Source organism: Saccopteryx leptura, chromosome 1, assembly GCF_036850995.1.
Source record: "Saccopteryx leptura isolate mSacLep1 chromosome 1, mSacLep1_pri_phased_curated, whole genome shotgun sequence".
NCBI lineage: Eukaryota > Metazoa > Chordata > Mammalia > Chiroptera > Emballonuridae > Saccopteryx > Saccopteryx leptura.
The window spans coordinates 17669447-17695805 of record NC_089503.1 but is presented as its reverse complement, the minus strand read 5'-3'; the positions used below and the strand labels follow the sequence as shown (position 1 = coordinate 17695805).

The 26359-nt window shown below is 40.7% G+C and overlaps 1 protein-coding gene and 1 non-coding gene across 5 annotated transcripts in view; both read right to left on the bottom strand.

Annotated features, from left to right (window-relative positions):
• The window catches only part of CKAP5 (cytoskeleton associated protein 5), a 122631-nt gene that overhangs the window by 12487 nt on the left and 83785 nt on the right, over positions 1–26359 (bottom strand). For all 4 annotated transcript variants that reach the window (XM_066361999.1, XM_066362008.1, XM_066362016.1 and 1 more), the window contains exons 17-35: positions 25602–25787; positions 25052–25146; positions 22702–22759; positions 22487–22612; positions 21341–21480; positions 20529–20703; positions 19174–19287; positions 17413–17541; positions 12943–13137; positions 12427–12562; positions 11283–11371; positions 8047–8172; positions 5914–6063; positions 5404–5607; positions 5056–5191; positions 4419–4612; positions 2887–3059; positions 1564–1737; positions 1224–1344 (exon numbers count right to left, since the gene is read on the bottom strand). In XM_066361999.1, coding sequence (XP_066218096.1) covers positions 1224–1344; positions 1564–1737; positions 2887–3059; positions 4419–4612; positions 5056–5191; positions 5404–5607; positions 5914–6063; positions 8047–8172; positions 11283–11371; positions 12427–12562; positions 12943–13137; positions 17413–17541; positions 19174–19287; positions 20529–20703; positions 21341–21480; positions 22487–22612; positions 22702–22759; positions 25052–25146; positions 25602–25787 — 2721 coding nt within the window. The remainder of the gene's footprint in view (positions 1–1223; positions 1345–1563; positions 1738–2886; positions 3060–4418; positions 4613–5055; positions 5192–5403; positions 5608–5913; positions 6064–8046; positions 8173–11282; positions 11372–12426; positions 12563–12942; positions 13138–17412; positions 17542–19173; positions 19288–20528; positions 20704–21340; positions 21481–22486; positions 22613–22701; positions 22760–25051; positions 25147–25601; positions 25788–26359) is intronic.
• On the bottom strand, positions 4820–4930 carry LOC136389939 (small nucleolar RNA SNORD67). The gene has a single exon (XR_010748481.1). It is a non-coding gene; the product is annotated as a small nucleolar RNA SNORD67 (small nucleolar RNA).

The window sequence follows — 26359 nt, the reverse complement described above, 5'->3', positions numbered from 1 at the left end:
ATGTATATTATCTATAACATACATTTATATCACATACACACACACATACATTCACACTGGTATTTATTTCTATATTTACACATTGAAAACCATGAGTTCATACTGATGCATCTAATTTTGGTCCAACAGCAGAGTCATTCTGTTTGCTTTCCTTCCACATTTGTAGTGCTGTCCTCTGACAGTAGGAAACTTGGCTCCTCTTTGCCTTATTTCTTTGACCAATCAATCCCTTTGGATGTAACCAAAGTCCCATCTCTGCCACCAGCACCTCCCCATGCAGATGCCCATTTCTGTTTAGCCTCTGACTCTCATTCTGATACTTGCACACTGCCCTGCCTCCCTCCAGCACACATGGATGTCCTCCTCACCCTGCCTGGGACGCTACCGCCATGCCAGACAGGCTGCCTGCACGGACACCCTCTTCGTCCTGCCTGGGCTCTGGCTCCCAACTCGGCATCGCCCCCCTCACAAAGCTTGGGCTCGGGGACCACCACAATGGCACTATGGCCCTACCCCCACTCCCTTGCCACAGGCAGGTGCCTGCCTTGCTCTACCCACCTACTGGCTTTAGAGCTGGACTGTTAGGGAAGGGAAGCAAAGGAAGAACAGGATGATTTTTAAAAACATGTAGCTTCTTAAATTTTTCTGATAGTTTCTCATTTCACTTAAAATAAAATCCAAACAACTTACCTGGGGGCTTTAAAAACTCTATATGACCTGGCCTCATTCTGTACCATTCTCCTCCTTGCCCACAGGCTCTGGGCACATGGCCTTATCGTTTCCTTCAACAAGTCAAGTTCACTCCCACCCTAGAGCCTTTCTGCTAGCGCTGTTTCCTCTGCTTGAATCTCAGACCATCAAGCTAAGTAACTACTTAGTTCCTTTCTCCCATCACCCAGTTTGAGTTATATTTACAGTAGTTACTACTTTTTGATACTTTGTTTACTTATTTGTTTCTGTCAAAAAAAAATCTAAGTTGATCCTACTTACTTGCTGCTGTACCTCCAGCCTCTGGTGAATGAATGCAATTAAAAAGAGCAAGGCTCTGTAGGAGCTGCATCCTGTGAAGCAAGTGATGACCGAGTGGTCCCTGTGCACTCTTTTCATCAGGACGGTAGTGCATGCTGCCTGCCTCCTTTAATACTGCAACTGGTCTGCAACCATCACTCCTGCGGCCTTTCTATCCACCAGTGGAATTACTGTCATGGGAAATACCCCCATACCTGTGTCAGAGCTTGGATGCTTGTGTTGATGTCACCACTAGCTACCTGGGAGATAATGAAATTGATTGTGGATGCTGTATTACTGTGCATATCATCAAAGTGTGGAGAAACAGCGCGGATCCTAGAGAGCAGAACAAAGGGAAAAATTCAATCTTTATTATAAGATTTCCCAGTGAGTTGGAATAATACAATTCCCCACTAGATCCAGGTCTTAGTAAAGAACTGCTATCAGCCAGGTAATAATCAGTTCAAAAAGTTCTAATTGTATAGAGAGCTCTTTTCACACATACACTTTGATGATCATGAACTGTTTATCCTTAAATGGGAGAGGTTAACTTACTTGGGTTCAGGAATAAGGACCGGTTCAAAGATGTCATCCAGCTTGTGCTGCACCAGCTCTGGCATTTCACACCGAACTGTACCATTGTCGTTCTCAATCTCATCTAGGTCCAGCTGGAACTCGCGGCGCACGGTCTGGGCGGCCTCCGGGTGCCCGCTCATGCTTCGAGCTTGGCTAGGGGAAGCAAAAGGAGGTTCCTGAACTAAAAGCGACTTTGTAACCAAAGGGCAAGAGTAGCACTGCCAGTTGCCCCAAAGCTTCAAGACAGATGTTCAACTTCTGGTTTCAGCCCCCCTGAGATTTAAGTCTTTGAGTCTCAGCAAGTGCCCTTCAATGGGCAACACTGGGTCGTGAATATCCTGAGAGCAGATAAGCTGATTTTCTACTCACACTACCTGCCAAGTTATAAAGTATTCTCTCTCGTTCAGGAAAGCCTTGTACTGCTAGTCCAGATGGGGCAGAAAATAATAAAGTACACTTATATCGACTCAAAGCTCACCATTTTTGGCACAAATTTAAGAAAAACTGGCTGGTTCTTTTCTACCAAATTAACCAGTGTTTAAGTTTTTCTAATCATAAGCATTCCATGCATTGTTCAGTCCATTTTATACTTTGAGGGGACAGTAAGTCACCTCTTTGTAGTCACTCTTGATTGGTGAGGGCCAGAATTATATCCAAGTAATAGTTCTTCAAAGTTTCTGAATTCAAATTGGTCAAAATATACTCATGATACAACCCAAAACAGAGCAGTCTTGCTTAAAAGGCAGTATTTTGAGTCCCTGAGCCAATTCTGGGTTGCATGCATTTTACTGAGCCTTGTCTAAAGAATAGGAACCTCAGCATGACCAAATATAGAGCACAAGGAAGAAGGTGAGCCAATATTTTTAGCCACATGACATTAAGCTGCCACCGCTGCCAGCCAGTGGACTTTTGTGGAAGGCTGGATTTACACCCTCTACCTTGGTCATGAACTCTAAGCCAATCAATCACCCTCCAGAGGGGATGAATCCAAGTCAGAAGTTAGAAAGATATAAGAGCCCTGCTAATGAGAAATTAGCAGGCAGTACTTACATCCTATAAGTGCGATACATAATTCTGTCCACGGAAAAGCAGTGAAAGAAGGCACAAGACTATTTAGAAGTGGTTTTGAGACAAAGACAATGAAGACTGAAGGATTCAACATTTGGTTACAAGACATCTACCCAGACACTGTCATGCATGATAATGGCTACAAGAACTCAAGATTATGTTTCAGGATAAGCTCTGAGCACACAGGGCAAAGTCCACCGAGATTCTCTGAGACAAATAGCTCCATCTACATACTTGAGTTTGGAGGACATGTCCTCAGCTGGTCCCTTGCGTAGCATGCTGGCGCTGGAGCTCATGTTCTGCGTGCGCTGAGGCTTCTCTTCTACCTGCTTTACTGGTGCAGCCGAAGGCCTCTTTGCCGACCGCTTAATCCTTTCCTCGAGCATGCTCATATCCTTTTCAGAAAGCTGTAAAAACAGGCCAAATCTAACTGCTTAGCATAGCCCTCTACTACAATATAAGGAAAATGAATAACCTAATTAACTGGAAGATTCAAGAATTAATATCCATTTTCATATTGAAGCAAATAGAATCTGCTATGTTAGGATAAATTTACTTTCAAAATACTATCTACATTTTAAAATTAACTACTATTAAAACCTGCCTTGTGGCCCTGGCTGGTTGGCTCAGTGGTAGAGCGTCGGCCTGGCGTGCAGAAGTCCCGGGTTCGATTCCCGGCCAGGGCACACAGGAGAGGCGCCCATCTGCTTCTCCACCCCTCCCCCCCTCCTTCCTCTCTGTCTCTCTCTTCCCCTCCCGCAGCCAAGGCTCCATTGGAGCAAGGTTGGCCTGGGCGCTGGGGATGGCTCTATGGCCTCTGCCTCAGGCACTAGAATGGCTCTGGATGCAACAGAGTGATGCCCCAGATGGGCAGAGCATCGCCCCCTGGTGGGCATGCCGGGTGGATCCCAGTCGGGCGCATGCGGGAGTCTGTCTGACTGCCTCCCTGTTTCCAACTACAGAAAAATACAACCCCCCCAAAAAAAAACCCCTGCCTTGCTATAATAACAAAACATCTGAAAAGAAGAAAGGATATAAAAGGAAAGGATATTAATAACTACAAGTAAAAAGATCAAAAGTTAAAGGAAGCATCCTCATTTTTGCTGCATCACCACTCGCTGGCTGTGTGACTACAGGCAGGAAGGTCTTGGTCGTTTGTGGAACTCCCGTCTGCTTTACCTCCCTCACTGGCCTGCAGTGAGGGTTTAGTTAGATTAATGCGAGCAGACATATGTGAGTGACACCCAGAGGCAGCTGAGTGAAGAACTAAGGTCCAGCCACACTCAGGACTGGCTCAAAGGAAGTATGGATCAAACACAGAACCTGATGTGCTCGGAGAGTCTGGTTCACGGCTATGGCTCCAAACTAGATCTGATCGGTACCGGCATCACAGTATACACAAATGAGTATTTGTTCACTAAAAACTAATGAACTAAAATTTAGAGAGCAGACTGTCAGGTAAAATTTAAATCCTAGGCTAGCTCAGATTTCTAGATTCAAAAATAACTCTCATTTCTAAAGCAAATTGCTATGAACAGAATACTCAGGAAAGAAAATCTGATTCCAAGTAAAACACAGCCTATAAACTAACCCACAATAATCAGACACCTCCAGGGTTTATCTGGATTCTAAGATGCATTAATAAGTTGAGTCTAATAAAAAGAAAGTGGCAAAACCTTAGCACAGTTGAGATGGCATGAAAACTGACACCTAAGTGATCTTGCAATTCATAACATGCTGACAATGTTCAGAGAAAAGTCACTTACAGTTCCAATAAGCTTGAACACCTGATCCCCGTGTACATTGTACACTGTGACGATGGTGTTGAGGGCAGCATTGCGCACAGCGTTGTCGCGGTCTCCGATGTGAATCGCTATCTCTTTTAAGGCTTTTCCTGGTGTTGGCTGGCAAACGTTCATGCCATAGGACTCAACCAGACACCCCAGTTCTTCCAGGCACTCTGACGGGGGAGAAAGGCTGTATTAATGGGACTCAATGCATATTTGGCACAGAGGCCTATCTTTACTAGCTATATTCCCTTGGCATAAATTAAGGACTAAAATATTATTCTGGCTCTGCCTACCATTTTTCCTTGTTTACTGCTTCCTTATAAAACACACATGAAACAGTGGTGGTAAAGCAAGTGCTTCTGGAAGAAAGGGATGCCTGTGAGTCAGATGGCCCCTGTGCACTTGATTTTGTCACCAGGGTGGTACTGAGTGGTGCCTGTATCACCTGATACCATGACTCCACCAGTGTGCAACTCATCACTCTCACAGTCCAGATCAGAAGGTTGAAACCACCCACAAAGACAGTGAACACACTGCCTTGTTCATATTTAAACTACTACTTTTTAGAGGTCACCGCTATGCAGACTCATGCCTCAATTTAAACTTGCTTCACCTGCTCTCTGCTTTGAGTTTTTGGACTTGGTTCCTTCCATGATGAAGGGGAACATCTTGCTGGCTGGGTAGACAAGGCACATCCGGTTCAGGATGGCACGGACATCTTTACGAATGACATCCTTTGGTTCTCCAACCTAGTCAACATAGTGATGAAGTGAGGCATTTTCTGAACAGCGAAGGTTCTCCTCCCTCCCCCCGTGCATCACTAGATCTTAAAAAAAAGGGGCACTGGAATGAGTGGTGGAAGTTATATTATGTAATAAAGGAAAGGGAGAGGGGATAAAAGTACAGATCTGAGGTCAGCTGAAAACCTGAGCAGTGTTCCAGAGTGAGAAAAGCACATTACCTTGAGGATGAGATAGGGGATGAAGGAAGATGCTTCATTCTCAGTAAGATGATACTCCTCATCACTTAGCAGGGTGAAAAGTAATTTTAAATATTCTAGGGCTTTCATTAGAACGCTTGTATTGGTGTCAAAAAACCGCAGGGTAAGCCACTTCAAGATAAGATCCAGGCAACCAATGACACCTTCTTTTTCACTCTCCAAGTGCTTAAAACAAAACAAGACAAATTCCCCACAAATAAGACTACATTAAACTTTCAGTTCTATTAGACAAGTACCTCTTAAAATTTTCAAGAGTCCAAAAAGAAATTAATAGATCTGTAAGCCTCCATTTGAGACTTAAAATTATAAACATACAGCCATTTACTTTATAAAACAATACTTCAGCTCTAAAACTAGAGAACGTGATAGACTCCAGTTCCTTCTCAAGTCATGCAAACTTCTGATTATTTCACAGGGCTCAGTATTTCCACATGTATGAGACACATGCATATTTATCTATGGCAAACTTACATCAACCATGACTGCAAGGGCTTTGTTATGATGTTGAAAGTCTGAGTGAAACATCTCATCTTGTAACCATTTAGCCACACAGCTAGACATCTGAGTCTTTAGCTGTTCAATGTATTCATCCCGTGGAGTAGTAAAATTCCACTTTAGCACCTGAAAAATACCAGTGAAAAGAGGCTGTAAGGTGTTCGACTGAAAGGAGGTAGAGAACTCTATAAAGCAGCTTCAGGAATCAATTTAATAGAATACTATTAAATTTTACAAGATTAATTTGTAAGTAAATATGAATGAAAATGTACTTTCAAACTATACGTCTGAAAGCTTCACTCTAAAAAATCATTTAGGAACAAAATTTTTGGCAATTCTTATTTTCTAGAAAAAAAATCAATGCTCTATTATTGTATAACATGGTGGACCCTGTTGGTAGAACTTTAATAAAGGGAAAAACTGAAATATTTATCAAAATTAATTAATTTTTGTGACAGAGACAGAGAGAGGAACAGCGGGGGACAGACAGGAAGGGAGAGAGATGAGAAGCATCAATTCTTCGTTGCATCTCCTTAGTTGTTCGTTGATTGCTTTCTCATATGTGACTTGAACAGGGGGCTGCAGCAGAGCGAGTGACCCCTTGCTCAAGCCAGCGACCTTGGGCTCAAGCCAGTGACCATGGGGGTCATGTCTATGATTCCACGCTCAAGCCAGTGACCCTGTGCTGAAGCTGGTGAGCCTAGGCTCAAGCTGGCAACCTCAGGGTTTCAAACCTGAGTCTTCCATGTCCCAGTCCGACGCTCTGTCTACTGCACCACTGCCTGGTCAGGCTATTTATCAAAATTTAAAATGTACATACCAGGCCCTAGCCAGTTGGCTCAGCGGTAGAGCGTCAGCCTGGCGTGCGGGGGACCCGGGTTTGATTCCCGGCCAGGGCACATAGGAGAAGCGCCCATTTGCTTCTCCACCCCCACCCCTCCTTCCTCTCTGTCTCTCTCTTCCCCTCCCGCAGCCGAGGCTCCATTGGAGCAAAGATGGCCCGGGCGCTGGGGATGGCTCCTTGGCTTCTGCCCCAGGCACTAGAGTGGCTCTGGTCGCGGCAGAGCAATGCCCCGGAGGGGCAGAGCATCGCCCCCTGGTGGGCAGAGCGTCGCCCTGGTGGGCGTGCCGGGTGGATCCCGGTTGGGCGCATGCGGGAGTCTGTCTGTCTCTCCCCGTTTCCAGCTTCAGAAAAAAATACACAAAAAAAAAAAAAGATAAGAAAAAAAATAAAATGTACATACCATTCTAAGAGTTCAATATAGATATGCTCACACATGTGCACAAAAGCCACTTTCAGGGATGCTTATGGCAACACAATTTGTAATAGCGAAAGACTAGACTGTCAAACACAGTGAGCTGGAATAAAGGTACATACATGTGCTATACCAATGAGAACGAATGTATATATGCATGCAGATATGGAAGGATCTCAAACATATGACAAATAATATTTTTTAAAAAAGATACAGAACAAAGTATATAGCATGTTTCCATTTGTGCAAAATGAGGGCTATATATTTATACATTAATGATTGTAGAGGTATGGAATATTAGTATTTCTGGAGTAATATGCAAAAAAACTGATAATATCCTCCTTGTGGAAGGAGACTGGGATGGGAGATACGCTTTTCATACTACACTGTACTTTTTGTACTCCTTGAATTAAAAAAAAACAATATGTATATTAAAATTATTTTTAAAGATTATCTAATAAAACTAGAACATCAAAAGAGAAATGACTGTACTAGCCATATATAGTCACCAGTCTGTCTTTTAAAGTAGTAGGTATAAGAAAGATTAAAGCAATATTCGGCTACTTGTGTGTAGTTGATAAAACTCAATGAATATTTCCATTCTTTGATTCTAAAAATTAAAACAACTACTTCTATTTCTATTTGGAGAAACAATAAGCAATAGCTCCATTCTAGTGTCTTTTGTAGGAATTAATGATCCTACAAAGTAGTCTTATAGAAACAAGATATAATTTATAAACAAAAGATTCAGTTTATCAGATATGAATTTCAGACAGCAAAATTATTCTTGAACAAAAGAAAACAAAAACAAGCAAAAAAAAAAACCTCCTGAGGAGTCTTATTACTTCCTTACCTTTAATCCCTTTTCATCCTTCATTCTTTGCTCCTTTCCATTTGGAACAACAATAAAAATAGGACCGGACTTGTCCTCGTCCTCCTTTAAGCTGGTCTTGCTGGGCACTTTCTTTCCCGGTGCACCCTGCAGACACGGTTCGGGGAACAGTGGTTAGCTAGGCCTCGGTGCCCTGGGAATACGACGTGGTTGCCCAGTAGAAGGGCGCTACACAAACCTGAGATACCTCTCCACATTATGTTCTACATGAAAGAAACAGGTGAGCCATAGAATCTTGCATATATTATGTTTCGGTATGGGTTTTCTAGAAATGTTTCTCATAAAATTCTTATATAACTGTTGGCTAGTCCTTAGACTGGCATGTAATGTAGTTGAAAAAGCTCTATTATCTATCACTTGTCTGGATCACAGGCTTTTTTTGTTTATTGGACAGTTCTTTTCTTTCTTGAAATCTTCAACACCATTTATAGCTTTCCATTTTAATGACATTTTGAATGATAGTCACATATTTCAGCTCACTTGTTTGAGAAAGCTATTCTGTTTCTTTCCATATGAAATATCTATCACAGGACTATAACTAAAGACCTTTTGAGGCCCTGGCCGGTTGGCTCAGCGGTAGAGCGTCGGCCTGGCGTGCAGGGGACCCGGGTTCGATTCCCGGCCAGGGCACATAGGAGAAGCGCCCATTTGCTTCTCTGTCTCTCTCTTCCCCTCCCGCAGCCAAGGCTCCATTGGAGCAAAGATGGCCCGGGCGCTGGGGATGGCTCCTTGGCCTCTGCCCCACTAGAGTGGCTCTGGTCGTGACAGAGCGACGCCCCGGAGGGGCAGAGCATCGCCCCCTGGTGGGCAGAGCGTCGCCCCTGGTGGGTGTGCCGGGTGGATCCCGGTCGGGCGCATGCGGGAGTCTGTCTGTCTCTCCCCGTTTCCAGCTTCAGAAAAATACAAAAAAAAAAAAAGACCTTTTGAACCTGTTTATATAGAAAGTTGCTAGAAATGTACTTAAGTTACTACAGTGGTTTTTTAAAAAATAATTCAAGATGTAGAATCTTTGAATCAGATTGAAAGAAACTAATGAATACTCAGTATATATGTTTAAGGTAATATTTGAATTTTACTATTGAAACCATTATTATAAATGTAGCAAGAGTCCACTATTTCTAGTAGGCCAAAATTTCTTTCTACTTCTAACACTAAAATTATTCAGTCAAAACAAATATAAGATCATTTATGTAAAACTGCTTTATAAACTGCAAAAGACTGAAATAAAAAGTATGCCATTAAGAACAGAGTCAAACTACTTCAAAGCACTTGTGATCAAAATACTTAAATAAGCACTTGTTAAATCTGGGATGCGGACAGGAAAAGAACAGCTTCATTGGAGAGTATAGAAGATAATTACCCACTTAAATTAACTCAGTGAATTAAAAGATCCATGCAGAGGGAGGGAAAACAAATAATTGTAATATTTAGACCAATAGCCACAGAGTCCCCCATTCTATAATATGCACAGAATAAATGTACTGGGTAATAAAACAGTCTCTAGTTTAATATTTTCTCATCAGCTATATAGAGTTAATGAAACAGTTTTCTCTGTACTTATTAATTTACTACTTATTGCCTAGTTCTGAAATTTTCTTTATTTTTTTTTTAATGTTTATTTTATTGCCTGACCTGTGGTGGCACAGTAAATAAAGCATTCAGCTTGGAGTGCTGAGGTCACTGGTTTGAAACCCTGGGCTTGCCAGTCAAGGCACATATGGGAAGCTACTACTACAAATTGATGCTTCTTGCTCCTCCCCATACCCCTTTCTCTCTCACTCTCCTCTCTCTAAAAATCAATAAATAAAATAATTTTAAAATGTTTACTTTATTGATTTTTAGAGAGAGGAAGGGAGTGAGAGAGACACAGGAACATTGATCTGTTCCTGTATGTGCCCTGACCAGGGATCGAACCGGCAACTGGTGTGCTTTGGGATGATGCTCTAACCAACTGAGTTATCCGGCCAGGGCTGAATATATATATCTTTTTGAAAGAATTAATCAAAAATCTGAATACAGTGACAAGGTCTGAATCTTGATACAGAAACTATGACAATTTGCTGTGATTCAAAAACTTAATTAAAGCCTGATCAGGTGGTGACACAGTGGACAGAGCGTTAACTTAGGGTGCTGAGGACCCAGGTTTGAAACCCCTAGGTCACCGGCTTGAGCATGGGCTCACCTGGCTTGAGCGTAGTCACACCAGTTTGAGCGTGGGGTTGCCAGCTTGAGTGTGGGGTCACTGACATGAACCCACAGTCGCTGGCTTGAGCCCAAGGTCACTGGCTCAGCTGGTGCCCCCCCTCCATCAAGGCACATATGAGATAGCAATCAATGAACAACTTAGGTGCTACAACTATGAGTTAATGCTTCTCATCTCTCTCCCTTCCTGTCTGTCTGTCCCTTTCTCTGCCTTTCGCTAAAATAAAAAACCCCAAAACAAACAAAAAAAACCTCAGAACAATTAAATACAATAAAAAGATTTGCAGGGGATACTTCAAGTTCAGCATTTGAACACATTTCTTTTTTTTTTTTTCTTTTATTAATTTTTAGAGAGGAGAGAGAGAGAGAGAGAGAGAGAGAAAAGGGGGAGGGAGGAGCAGGAAGCATCAACTCCCATATGTGCCTTGACTAGGCAAGCCCAGGGTTTTGAACCGGTGACCTCAGCGTTCCAGGTCGATGCCTTATCCACTGCGCCACCACAGGTCAGGCTGAACACATTTTTTTACACTGTTCAACTTTGCATGGATGCTAAATGGATTGGCGACGCATTGTAGTAAGTCCCACTGGTGTGCAGTCAGAAGGTATCCCTTGTAGACTAACCAGAATACCTTCTGATGACTTAACTGTACTAGATCTGAAGGAAGTTCATTACCTTCCTTTTCTCAAGTCCAAGTCAGCCTAAGAGTCTTCTGTCTGAGCTGCATATGATTTTTCTCTCGTCCCTACCACAAATCTTCCCACAGATCTGCCTGGCAGAAACCATGACAGCACCTCTGAAGAGCAGGATGTCTGTGTTTTGGGGCCTTCTTAAAAAGTGAGCCACAGAAATTTGTATAGATAAGTACTCGACAATTTGATAATATCAGGAGTAGTAATGTTCTTTCCTATAAAATATAATATTTCCCAGTAGAGTGACTCAGTCTGTAAATCCCACTTTCAAGTATTTTATATCTAATTAAGCAGAGTTATCATACCTTTGCTTTGGAAGAAACTCCCAGGGCTTTGGCCTTTTTCGGGTCAGGCTTGGGTTCTACTGTGCTGGAGACAGAATCTTCAACAGATGCTTTGAGAAAAAAAGCATGTGCTATAAATATAAACTCTAATCTTTTTATTCTGGGCAGGTTAAATACATAATAATGAGAAAGCCTGCAGTTTTATAAAGTATTTTCAGTTAGATATTTTCCCTAATCCTTTTATCCCTGAATTCTTCTTTAAGCATAACCCTCAAGAAATTAAAAAAAAAAATTCAAAAAATTTACATGTGCTTTACCAACATTTAAAATGCAATTTTAAAACTATTTTCTAAATAGCAGTTAAAAAACTTTTTGCTAGTTTGATACGTCCTTAATAACAGGGCCTGTCATCTTTGATACTCAATATTTACTACATAGCAAGATTCCAGTAAATGTTATAATTAAATATGTACGTTGATACCAGCAGTTTTACACATGTAAAATTTCTAACTTTAAAGTATCAACAATTTCTATCCCACTAAAAATAACATTATTTTGTTTAAGCAATAATTCTAGAAGAGGCGTGGCTACAGTTTAGGGTTTTATTTTACGTGATGGAATTTTAACATCAGGATGAAGAGATCAGGAATTTCCCCTTAAAGATTAGTAAATATTGAAATGAATCAGCAAATGGTCAAATGCAGGGAAGGAGAGCTCATCTGAGAGTGAGTAATGCTGCTTCAGGACAGGCTAGCTGTTTGGCCTTGTGCAACTCACCTGACCTTTTGGGTTTCCTCAGCAGTTAATAAAGGGGATTAAGCTAGATGCTTCCAGTTCTCCCTCCACTTATAATATCCATAAGCAGAAAACAATTGTGGAAACCTTAAAAATAGGATGGAACACTTGCTTTTGGAGTTTTTAGAGTGCTACTTTAAAACTCCTTTTTACACTTGGAAACCAAATTAATCACCTTTGTACCCTCAGCACAGTTCCTGGCATAAAATAGGTACTTGACAAATGTTTGTGAACGAAGGGTAAGGGGAGATGGAGGGAGGGCTTAAGATCTGAGTCAGGAGGAAATGTGATAAAAAACGAAGGCTGGATTTCTTTTATCAGAGCCCTTGGGCTATTTCCTTCCCCTTTAACCCTTTCAAAACTGAATTACCTGAGGCGGGCTGAAATCTGGCTGAAGCTGTCCCTCCCATTGGTTTGGAAGTTGCTTTAGCAGGCGCAGCGGGCTTGGCTGGCATGTTAGCTTTGGCTTTCTCTAGCATGGCCAATACCTGATCTTTAGAAGTTGGCTAGGGAGACAATACAACAGAAGTGAGAGGACACATAAATGATACACTCACATTACACTTGCTAATACACCTGCTGTTAAACAAATCTTTGAGCTCCTACTTTTGCAATACCAGTGAAGTAAACAAACAGTGTAAGCAGCACACATTATGAAGTCACACTAAATTAGCTGCCATTCTAGAAGGCCACATTTTCACCCTGCAGAGTCCGCAAGTTCTTTAGAAGTTCTACACCGGTAAGTATTTTATTTTTTGCTCTCACTGGGATTGATTTCAAATGGAAACTCCTGGGAGGTAGAGTAATCTTTTGCCTATATAAATTTACATTCAATGTTTTTCTGAAGTTATTAACATCAGCAGCAGCAGTTAACAAGGAGCGGTACCTTTAGTTTCCCTGTAGCCTTGGCCATCTTCTCATATCCTAAATGCATCATGAAGAACGGCAAGGCATCCTGGGCCTTCTTTCGCACATCTCCATTGCGATCCTCTAGGCAGGAGTAGAGGTGGGGAACACACAGGATGAGGTCCGTGGGGGTGGAGCGAAGAGTCGGTAGTTTCTCAGCCAGCCAGCCCAGGAGCTGTCAAAAGAAATAAAGACTGGGTACATACTTCAAGGGGAAAATTGTTTTTATAATCTCAGGCTTACGGATTTTACCAGTAGCAGACACAATTAGTTCTCTTACTATGAGTTTTCAGTATGAAATCAGTAGTTTTCAATGTTTAAGAACTGGGCTATACTTAAATAACATGCAAAAGACAACAATCTTCTTTAAGATAAGGATACAATTCTTTGGACCATACTTGGGCATTAAATTACAAAGCTCTCACAGTTCTTAATACATTTTAAAAATAAAAAACGTTCACTTATCCTTTTTTTTTAAATTCTAAGAACTATTCAGCTAGAGAAGACACAAAACTTATAAGAGGACAACTTCTACAAGGGCTGCTGTTTTCAGCCTTGACAATTTTCTCTGTACTTTTAAAATAATTCATATCTCTAATTTATTTTTAAAATTTTATTTGATTTTAGAAAAAGAGAAAAACATTGATTTGTTGTTCCACTTATTTATGTATTCACTGGTTGCTTCTTATATGTGCCCTGACCAGGTATTGAACCTGCAACCTTGGCTCTAACCAATTGAGCTATCTGGCCAGGCCCTATCTAGTGTATGTTGTATATTCTACACAATTTCATCACGTTAGTACATCCGCCACTAGTCAAGATTTTGAACAGTTCCATCAGAAGGATCCCTTGTGTTATCCCTTTTATAACCACACCTATTTCCTTCTTCCTCCCATTAACCCTCAACCCCTGGTAACCATTAATCTGTCCCCCATTTCCAAAATTCTGTAATTCCTAACAAGTTTTATATAAATGAAATCATATAGTATGTAACTGTTCGGGATTGGTTTTTGTTATTCAGCATAATTTCCCGGAGATTTATCTAAATTGCTATATGCATAATTTGTTTATCTTATTGCTAAATACTGTTACACATATGGACATAGAACAGCTTAATCATTCATTGTTGTAGGATATCTGGCTGTTATGACCTTTTAGGCTATTATGAATAAAACTCTATGTATAGGTTTTTGTGTAAACATAATTAAAAAATTTATTGATTTTCAGAGAGGGGAGGGAGAGAGAGAAGAGAGTGGAGGAGCAGAAAGCATCAACTCATGGTAGTTGCTTCTTGTATGTGCAGTGACTGGGCAAGCCAGCATTTCAAACACACAACCTCAGCATTCCAGGTCAATGCTTTATCCACTGCACCACCACAGGTCAGGGATGTACAAACATTTTTTATTTTTCTGTAATAAATGCCCAAGGTCACAATTACTGGGTCATATAATAACTGTATGTTTAGTTTTATAAGAAGCTATCAAACTATTTTCCAGAGTGCTTGTACCATTTTATATCCCCACCACCAGTGTTCATGTTTCTCTACATCCTGGACAGCATTTGATGTTATCTCTATTTTTAAATTTTTATTTATTTATTTATTTATTTATTACAGAGACAGAGAGTGAATCAGAGAGAAGGATAGACAGGGACAGACAGACAGGAATGGAGAGAGATGAGAAGCATCAATCATTAGTTTTTCATTGCGCGTTGCAACACCTTAGTTGCCTTGACCACGGGCCTTCAGCAGACCGAGTAACCCTTTGCTGGAGCCAGCGACCTTGGGTTCAAGCTGGTGGGCTTTTCCTCAAACCAGATGAGCCCGCACTCAAGCTGGCGACCTCGGGGTCTTGAACCCGGGTCCTCTGCATCCCAGTCTGATGCTCTATCCACTGTGCCACCGCCTGGTCAGGCAACTATTTTTTATTTTAGTAATTCCAATAGGTGAGTAGTGATATCATAGTTTTAATTTGCATTTTTGTGATGGCTAATAATGTTGAATATCGCTCATGGCTTATATGCTATCTGCAACATCTTCAATGAAATGTCTGTTCATCTCTTTTGCCCATTTTATAACATTTCTAACTGTTGAGTTTTGAAAGTTCATTATATATTCAGATAACAGTCCTTTATCAGACATACCTATAGTTTTCAAATATTTTCTCCCACTCTGTAGCCTTGTCTTTTCATCTTCTTCACATCTTTTACAGAGTAAAAGTTCTTAATTTTAATGAGGTCCAATTAATCAACTTTTCTTTGATGGATTATGGGAGGTTTTTTTGTTGTGTTTTTTTTTTACAGAGACAGAGAGTCAGAGATAGGAATAGACAGACAGGAACGGAGAGTTGAGAAGCATCAATCATCAGTTTTTCATTGCGCATTGCGACACCTTAGTTTTTCACTGATTGCTTTCTCATATGTGCCTTGACTGTGGGCCTTCAGCAGACCGAGTAACCCCTTGCTCGAGCCAGCGACCTGGGGTCTAAGCTGGTGAGCCTTTGCTCAAACCAGATGATCCCTAGCTCAAACTGGTGACCTCGGGGTCTCGAACCTGGGTCCTTCCGCATCCCAGTCCGACGCTCTATCCACTGCGCAACTGCCTGGTCAGGCTGGATTGTGGTTTTAGCGTCAAGTTAAGAATTCTTTGCCTATAGAATTTCTATACTTTGAAGGTTTTCTCCTATGTTATCTTTAAAAGTCCTATAGTTTTATGTTCAACATTTAAGTTCATCATCAATTTTGAGTTAATTTTTATGTAAGATATGAGGTTTAGATTGAGGTATATTTTTTTGTTGCTGAAAGCCAATTGCTCCAGAATCAACTGTTGAAAGATTATCCTTGAATTCTTTTATCAGCATTCTATTGTTTTCAGTATACATACTCTGTGTTTCTTTTAAATTTGTGTATCTAAAGATTCCATTTTCTTTGGTGTGACTGTAAATGGTATGTTTTTAAGTTCAGTTTCCACATGTTCATTGTTGTTATAAAGAAATGTGATTGATAATTGTGTATTGACTTTGTATCCTGCAGTTTTACTGAACGTAGTTATTAGTTTCCAGAAGTTTGTAGATTCCTTTAGATTTACTATGTAGAATTGTTATCTGCAATTACAGATAATTTTATTTATTCTTTGTCCAGTCTGTATAATTTTCATTAGTTTTTCCTGCTTTACTGCAGTGACTATAACTTCGAGTACTACACTAAATAGCAGTAGTGGAAGTGGACACTCTTGCCTGTTGCTGATCTTAGGGGGAAAGCATCCAGGCTTCCACTGTGAAATATGGTATTATATGTAGAGGTTTTTGTAAATGCTCTTTATTAAGTTGAGGTTATTCTCCTCCCCCCCCCCCTTTTTTTTAAACAGGGACAGAGAGAGAGTCAGAGAGAGAGATAGATAGGGACAGACAGGAATGGAGAGAGATGACAAGCACTAATCATCAGTTTTTCATTGCGACACTTTAGTTGTTCATTAATTGCTTTCCCATATGTGCTCTGACCACGGGCCTTCAGCAGACTGAGTAACCCCTTGCTCGGGCCAGCGACCTTGGGTCCAAGCTGGTTAGCATTTTGCTCAAGCCAGATGAGCCCGCGCTCAAGCTGGCGACCTCGGGGTCTTGAACCTGGGTCCTTCCGCATCCCAGTCCAACGCTCTATCCACTGCGCCACTGCCTGGTCAGGCTATTCTCCCCTTCTATCACTAACTTAATGAGAGTTTTTATCACGAGTGTTGGATTTTCTCAAATCCCTTTTTTCTGTGTCAATTTTAGTATTTAGCCTGTTGGTATGATGCATTACATCAGGGGTAGTCAACCTTTTTATACCTACCTCCCACTTTTTTATCTGTTCGTAGTAAAATTTTCTAACCTCCCACCGGTTCCACAGTAATGGTGATTTATAAAGTAGAGAAGTAACTTTACTTTATAAAATTTATAAAGCAGAGTTACAGCAAGTTAAAGCATATAATAATTACTTACCAAGTACTTTATGCCGGATTTTCGCTAAGTTTGGCAGAATAAATCTTTATAAAACAACTTACTATAGTTAAATCTATCTTTTTATTTATACTTTGGTTGCTCCGCTACTGCCCACCATGAAAGCTGGAACACCCACTAGTGGGCGGTAGGGACCAGGTTTACTACCACTGCATTACATTATAGATTTTTGACATTAACTTTATTTTTATGTTCTGATTAAAGCCTCTGATCTTACTATTTAAGAGTGCTAAAAAAGAGAAAATTTCACAAAAAGTCTAGTCCTTTAAAAAGTTTTATTGTTAAAAAAGCACATGAAAACAAAAGTTATTTTAAATTTTATTTACTGTTTTATAAAATATATTAACTGTTTTTATAATAAAACACATTCTGTCCATACATGCGTATTCATTAGGTAGGTCCAAGCCTCTGTGAAGATAAAAGACATGAGTAAGGTACATGATCTTTTCAATACTAACCTCTTGCCTCAGGAAAGGATTTTCCTTTTTGAGCTCTTCAGAAAGATCTTCTCCCTCCAGCCACTCCTTCATGCCAGTCTGTTCTGCCCAAGCATTCACAGTTGCTAGGGCAGCAGCTCGAACATTGTTCTGAATGGAGGAGAGAATCAGTAAAGATAACATCGACTATGGTTTGGAGGCAGGAGGTGAGAAGCTTCGTTTGTGAACACAAACATGGAGATTTCTCTAAGGTCCACACAAACATACTTGGGACTGTTCCTAGGTTCTACGGTTGTACTAAAACTCCAAATTATAGTAGAAACATTAAACGCCAAATTGTACAGATCCTGTAGTCAGTTAACTAGACAAAACAGAGACCTGGGAATATCACTGAAGGGAAATAAACTCTTAGGTGTTGTTTCCAGAACCTCTGGGGGGTCTTTTGTCCATATTTATCTGTTAAAGAATATAATTCTACATGTTAGAGAACATATAATGGTTACACTGAAGTTACTGACAACTTTAACGTATATGTTTTATTTTATTTTTAAATTTTTATTTATTCATTTTAGAGAGATGGCAGGAGAGAGAGAGAGAAGGGGGAAGGAGCAGGAACCATCAACTCCCACATGTGCCTTGACCGGGCAAGCCCAGGGTTTTGAACCAGCAACTTCAGCATTACAGGTTAACGCTTTATCCACTGCGCCACCACAGGCCAGGCATTATTTTTTATTTTTAATTAATTTTTTTAATTCATTTTAGAGAGGAGGGGGGGGGGGGAAGAGCAGAAAGCATCAACTCCCATATGTGCTTTGACCAGGCAAGCCCAGGGTTTCAAACCAGCAACCTCAGCGTTCCAGGTCGATACTTTATCCACTGCGCCACCACAGGTCAGGCTAACGTATGTTTTTTTTTTTTTTTAACTTTTTTTTATTTATTCATTTTAGAGAGGAGAGACAGAGAGAGAGAGAGAGAGAGAGAGAGAGAGAGAAGAGACAGAGAGAAGGGGGGGAGGAGCTGAAAGCAACAACTCCCATATGTGCCTTGACCAGGCAAGCCCAGGGTTTCGAAACGGCGACCTCAGCATTTCCAGGTCGATGCTTTATCCACTGCACTACCACAGGTCAGGCCTAACATATATGTTTTTATATTAACTTGTATTCATAGAATAAAAACTTGTTGACATAAAAAATATTAAAATGGCCCAATTCCTCAGATTAAATGTACCACACAAAAATAAAAAGACATTCAACTCAATTAAGGCCTAAACATAAGAGGCTTACAACATTCAATGAAACTAGCATACTGAAGTACTAGAGGATCCCACTCTAGTAGTTCAGGGAAGTAAGGTAGAAAATAAATACATGATCCAAAAATTAATATACTTATTTACCCTTTATACCAATATTTTTAACAATGATGTCATAATCATAATAGCAACCATTTTCTAAGCACATAACTACATAAAACAGATACAGGTAACATATATAGACTTATTTAATTCTATAAGAATAAAATTTCACAGATAAAAGAAAATGAACTTCATAAAACAAATAACTTATCTAAGGGTCACAAAGCAACATAGTAAGTGATATATCTGATCATGTTAATATTGCCCGGGAGGTAAAAATGTTTATTTTTTCCCCTTCCAATATTCTCTTCTCTACCAAGTTTATAATCTGTTTACATGTACTCTTACATGTAAAAAAAGAAAATTATTACTAGCTCCAGAGTGTGGCTGGCTTATTCCAGAATGAAGTTGCAGCAAAGAGAAAGGCTTACCTTGCTGTCTCCAAGGACTGTGAGGATAGGGATGCCTAAGTTCTTCACATGTTGCTTGATGTTTGGGCCCATGGCTACTGCCAACTGCTGGAGGATAGTCAACGTCTGCTGCACCTGAGTGGAAAGAGCCAACACTACAAGTTCAAACCATGAGCAAGCTGGGTACAAAGTTTTGCAAGGTGCTGCTATATAGTCAATGCAGTAAGGAAGTCTGGGATACTTAAGAGACAGGGAAATCAGCCCTTTATGATGTGACTCTAATTGGATTACAAATAATTTTTAGGTGGTGGCCTTTGTCTTTATCAATAGTTCATAAAATCTGAGTATTAGAGTTTTAGACCAGAGATTATACTGCTTTATAATTTTAAAGTAAGATAAAGCCTAGTTTAAGAAAATCCTGACATAAAAACCCAAATTTAAGCATGTTTATTTATATTGCAAGCAATCTTATATAAAGATATTTAACATTAGAGTCCTATAAAAAGCACATCTAGCCTGACCAGGTGGTGGTGCAGTGGATTAGAGCGTCAGCCTGGGATGCTAAGGACCCAGGTTTGAAACCCCAAGGTCACTGGCTTGAGTGTGGGCTCACAGACATGACCCCATGGTCACTGGCTTGAAGCCCAAGGACACTGGCTTGGCTGGAGCCCCCCAGTAAAGGCACATATGAGAAAGCAATCAATGAACAATTAAGCCACAACTATGAGTTGATGCTTCTCATCTCTCTCCCTTCCTGTCTGTCCTTGTCTAAAAAAAAAACTAAATAAACCCCCACCAAATCTGAGCTTTATAAAAATTTGACTACTAAACCTGCCACATACTAGCATATCTTGCAGCACACTTAAGAAATTAAAAAATATTATTTCTGGGCCCTGGCCGGTTGGCTCAGTGTTAAGAGCGTTGGCCTGGTGTGCAGGAGTCCCGGGTTGGATTCCTGGCCAGAGCACACAGGAGGAGCGCCCATCTGCTTCTCCACCCCTCCCCCTCTCCTTCCTCTCTGTCTCTCTCTTCCCCTCCCGCAGCCCAGCCGAGGCTCCATTGGAGCAAAGTTTGCCCGGGCGCTGGGGATGGCTCTATGGCCTCTGCCTCAGGCGCTAGAATGGCTCTGGTAGCGGCAGAGCATCGCCAACAGGTGGGCATGCTGGGTGGATCCCGGTCGGGTGTATGCGGGAGTCTGTCTGACTGCCTCCCCGTTTCCAGCTTCAAAAAATACAAAAAAAAAAAAAAAATTAGTTCTGGTTCAAGGCAAAAAAAGTAAACCATTCATTTTATTTTTGCTGGCAATGGTTACATTAAAAAGGAACCCCCTGAAAGGAGAAAAGGTGAGAAAAAGAACAGACATGTGTTCTACATACCAAGATTTTATTTGAATCATTGAGTCGACCTTTCAAGGCAGTTGGAAGTTCACCTATGTTCGGTTGGATAAATTTTGCTTCATTGATAATACCTGCCACTTCATCTAGGCCTTCTTTTCTGATCTTCCAATTTTTGTCCCCAATCTTAGATACCAACTCTGAAGTGATTTTATCACTGAAAATACAGAAGACAACACTTTAATTCCAGACTCCTAAAAAAATAATGTTGTCACTCTGGACAATGGCTCAGTGGATACAGTGTTAGCCCGGTGTATGGATGTCCTCGGTTTGATTCCTGGTCAGGGTACATATGAGAAGCAATCATCTGCTTCCCTTCCTCCTCCCCTCCCTCTTCCCTCCCTGCAGCCAGTGGCTTGATGGTTTCAGTGTGGCCCTGGGCACTGAGGATAGCTCGGTTGGTCCAAGCCTGTCAGCCTTAGGTGCTAAAAATAGCTCGGTATTTGAGCATTAGCCCAGATTGGGTTGCCAGGTGGATCTCAATTAGGGCACATGCAGGAATCTGTCTATCTACCTTCCTCTCACCTAAAAATAACGATAATGATAATAAAAAATAATTATGTCACAGAATCACCCCTGACTGACTGACCAGAGAAGGCACCAGTATAGCCCTGGCCAGATAGCTTGGTTGGTTAAGAGTGTTGTCCTGGTACACAGAGGTTGTGGGTTCAATTCTTGGTTAGGGTACATACAGGAACAGACCAATATTTCTATCTCTCCCTCTCTCTCTCTAAATAAAAAATATATTAAAAAAAATTCGGTATAATAAATAAAACCATTTCCAACAAACCTACCTTATTTCTGTCCTTGGCAAGAGATCCACAACATCACTGCCTCCATCATCTGGCTCGTCTCCATCGTCTCCCTCATCTGTACCACTTGTGCTGTGCTTGGAAATCCCTCTGGTTGGAGCAGGTGGGCTCTGTCCCTGCATCTACACCCAAACAAATAAATCAGCAAGGATATGAGAGCAAACCAGCTGGAGAAAGGTGCCTTGTCAAAATTTCATATTCCTTCATAATACCTAGTATCTACACAGTACGTCTTAATTTCTACTTAGGTTCCAATTTTGAGACTACATGACAAAGATATTTTTATAAAACCTATTAGAATCTGACTTCTCAATTATGAAGCTATCTTTTGATTTGTATGCCCAAGAGAATATAGAGAAAATCTGCCAAAACTTAGCAATTTCTATTAGAAAGTTTATTCAAGAAAGGACATTTTTTTAACTAAAAAATTTTAAAGTGTTATATTTAATATTCTTTTTGAATAGGTCATTCATTCAAAAAATTTTTAATTCTATAGGCACAAAGGATATAAGAGGGAAAATCTCCAATGCTATATCATAGCTACCCTGTTCTCTTCCTAATAGACAAAGTGATCAATTTCTTAGGAACTCTTCCCAGGGATACTTTATGCATATAAAAGCACATACATGCATACTGTTCGTCCTAAAGGGTTAAAAGCTTAAAGTGGGCCCTGGCCGATTGGCTCAGTGGTAGAGCGTCGGCCTGGCGTGCAGAGGTCCTGGGTTCGATTCCCGGCCAGGGCACACAGGAGAAGCGCCCATCTGCTTCTCCACCCCTCCCCCTCTCCTTCCTCTCTGTCTCTCTCTTCCCCTCCCGCAGCCGAGGCTCCACTGGAGCAAAGATGGCCTGGGCGCTGGGGATGGCTCCTTGGCCTCTGCCCCAGGCGCTAGAGTGGCTCTGGTCGTGACAGAGTGACGCCCCAGAGGGGCAGAGCATCGCCCCCTGGTGGGCAGAGCGTCGCCCCCTGGTGGGTGTGCAGGGTGGATCCCGGTCAGGCGCATGCGGGAGTCTGTCTGACTGTCTCTCCCCATTTCCAGCTTCAGAAAAATACAAAAAAAAAGCTTAAAGTGAACTAATATGAGCTTTCTCAAGTCCACCAATAGATAGTATCATTTGTAAAATCTTTACCTTTTCAAATTCTGCATCTATCTGGGATAGGAGGGCAGGCTTCTCATCTTCAAAGAACATTCGCAAAGAGGGACCAACATACAGATACATTACACCAAGCAGGGTGATAGCAGAAGTCCTCACAGCCTGGCAGACAGAACAAAAAGAATTTTCCAAATCAGAGCAGAACCACAAAGCTGGCTCTGCTGTTCCTATACATGCTAGTATGTACTCACTGGGTTTGTTGCAGCAAGAGCTGTCTTCACATTGCTAATGAAAGCTTTCACATTCAATCTAGAAGAAATAACATTTTAGAATTAAAAACAAACAAAACACTCAATAAAGTTTTATGAACCCAGACTCTGGAAAAGGCTTTCTTTGAAGAGCCACATCATTCTTCCAGTTGATCAGGGCATCCTGGACTCCAGAGTCATGCTGACTCCACTCTCTTATGCCCACTATTCTGGCTCAGTTCTATTTTAAAAATATATTCTGAGTCATAACACTTCCACCTTTACAAACTATGTCCAAGCCACTATAATTTCTTTTTTTTTTTTTTACTTTTATTTATTTATTTCAGAGACAGAGTGAGAGTCAGAGAGAAGGATAGACAGGGACAGACAGACAGGAACGGAAAGAGATGAGAAGCATCAATTATCAGTTTTTCGTTGCAACAACTTAGTTGTTCATTGATTACTTTCTCATATGTGCCTTGACCACAGGCCTTCAGCAGACCAAGTAACCCCTTGCTCGAGTCAGCCACCTTGGGTCCAAGCTGGTGAGCTTTTTGCTCACACCAGATGAGCCCGCGCTCAAGCTGGAGCGCGACCTTGGGGTCTCGAACCTGGGTCCTTCTGCATCCCACTCCGACACTCTATCCACTGCACCACCGCCTGGTCGGGCCAAGCCACTATAATTTCTTGACAGGATTACTCTATTACCCCAATAAGTAGTCTCCGTGCTTCTGCCCTTGATCCTCACTATCTGGTCCAACTATAGTCAGAATGATCCTGTTACTCTTCTGTTCAAAATCCTCTAATGGTTTTCAACGTATTCAAAACTCTGTATCTCCAATATCAGTGTCTATCCCTTCCCTCCCCCTTCTAATCACGTTTAAAAGAGGCTAGCCAAAATTCCCAGTGTCCTTATCATATGCCAACATAAAGTAAGCTCTATAAAATTTTGTTAAATGAAATAAACAAATCTGTTCAATACACAAATTTTGAAAACTAGCAAGTTAAAAAACCTTCTCTACTGTATGACTTCTGATAGCCTTTAATTCATAAATGTTCACTATAGGTTTCTAAACAAATGCAATTACATATAATAATTTGCAAATGTATTTGACTAGCAATGCTTAGAATTGACTTTTCTGTAGGACAGTTATTAATACTTGAGGAAAAATAACTTAGAGAACTCTAATGTTAGTGGATATCAAAATGCAGGTACACAAACCAATATAGATGGTTCCCCAACTTATGACAGTTTAACAATTTTTTGACTTTACATTGGTGCAAGAGGAATACATACTATATTATATGAGATATTCAACACTATTAAAAACAGGCTTTGTATTAGACAATTTTGCCCAACTATAGGCTAATGTAACTGTTCTGAGCATGTGTTAGGTAGTGTAGGCTAAGTTATGATGTTCAGTAGGTTAGGTGTATTAAATGCATTTTGCCTTATATCTTCAGATACAATGGGTTTATTGGGATGAAACCCTATCATAAGTCAAAGTATAGACTCTTTTTTCTTTTTTTTTACAAGGACAGAGAGTCAGAGGGATAGATAGGGACAGACAGACAGGAACAGAGAAAGATGAGAAGCATCAATTACCAGTTTTTCATTGCGACACCTTAGCTGTTCATTGATTGCTCTCTCATATGTGCCTTGACCGTGGGCCTTCAGCAGACCGAGTAACCCCTTGCTCAAGCCAGCAACCTTGGGTCCAAGCTGTTTGCTCAAACCAGATGAGCCCGCGCTCAAGCTGGCGATCTCAGGGTCTTGAACCTAGGTCCTCTGCATCCCAGTCCAACGCTCTATCCACTGCGCCACTGCCTGGTCAGGCTGTGTAGACTCTTTTTTTTTTTTTTTTTTTTACACAGGGACAGAGAGAGTCAGAGAGAGGGATAGACAGGGACAGACAGACAGGAATGGAGAGATGAGAAGCATCAATCATCAGTTTTTCGCTGCCACACCTTAGTTGTTCATTGATTGCTTTCTCATATGTGCCTTGACCACGGGCCTTCAGCAGATGGAGTAACCCCTTGCTTGAGCCAGTGACCTTGGGTCCAAGCTGGTGAGCTTTTGCTCAAACCAGATGAGCCTGCGCTCAAGCTGGTGACCTCGGGGTCTCGAACCTGGGTCCTCCGCATCCCAGTCCGACGCTCTATCCACTGCGCCACTGCCTGGTCAGGCTGTATAGACTCTTGAGGAGCAAATGTAGACTTGTTTTATATAAATTAGGTAACCTAGTTCTGGTTTCTCAGAAAAAAGCAGAGATAGCTACAACAAACATAATCACCAGTTAGAGAGTGGCAAAACACTTACTTATTTGGAACTGGATTTTTCTTCCTGACTTACCCAGAAAAACCAAATTCTTTTATTGCATTTGATAGCCAATTCAGAGTTTCTGATTGATTCTTGGGATTCTTCTGAGAGAAAGCCATTGACATAACCTACAGCAGGAGAAAAAAACCAACCAACCAAACTAGAATTGTGTTTTCTCTCATGTTTCTCATAGAAATACAGCATGACATATGACAGAGGGTGGATGAAACATGATTTTTCTGATGCTAAAAGAACTGCAAGAATGACTTTAGGAATGAAATACTTGACCTTCACAAGAAAATGAGATAAGTGACAGTAGTATTAAAAGCATTCAGGAGTGTTAACAACTTTTTATAGTGATCACTCAACCAGGTCTTAGAAAATTATTCTCATCTTTAATAGATATTCTTGACTAAGTTAAAGTTTAATTATCATGCAAAAATGTATTATGAAAGGTAAAAGTAAAAATGCAGTATCAAAAACAGCTTTACTTGAGAAAACGAACTAAGCTTAATTAGTAACCTTAAATTAAACTTTGGAAAAAAAAACTGGGAAAACGGGGAAAGAAAGCTCTGTCACTAACCTGTTCAGCTGTCCACGGCAACATACAAGCTTCAGCTATTGCTGTCATAGCCTCCTTTGCATTATTCCCACATTTCACATCCCCAATCTTATCTACAAGGCCATCCAAGACAATCTGGGCTGAAGTTTTGGAAAAATTTCCCTTCTGGGCAATTAAAGCAACTATGTGAAGTTTCATCTGCATCACCTGAACAAGGATCAAGTTATCATAAAGTTATGAAGTGAGCCAAAGACATTTTTTATGTACTTATTTTTATTAATTTGAGACGCAGAAAGAGAAAGAAACATTGATTTGTTGTTCCATGTATTTATGCATTCACTGGTTGATTCTTGTATTGCCCTAACTGGAGTTAGAACCCACAACCTTGCTGTATAAGGACAATGCTTGAACCCACTGAACAACCCAGCCAGGGCTATGTACTTATTCTTATAGCAGCATGAAGATATAACACAGTTAAGGACAGCTGAGAACATAACCAAACTAAAATCAGAATTTTAAACAAAGAAACAAAATAATTTTTATCCTTTGTTATCAATTAAAGTAGCTAAGTGACAACTAAAAAAGAAAACAAACCAATCAATGCTCTAAAATATTAAAAATGTTACCATGTAGACATTTTATAAATTGAAACTTTTAATTTTTATATTCTCCTTTTATGATTATTTGTATATAGTAGTGAATAGACATCTTTTTTTTTATTATTATTTTTTTACAGAGACAGAGAGAGAGTCAGAGAGAGGGATAGATAGGGACAGACA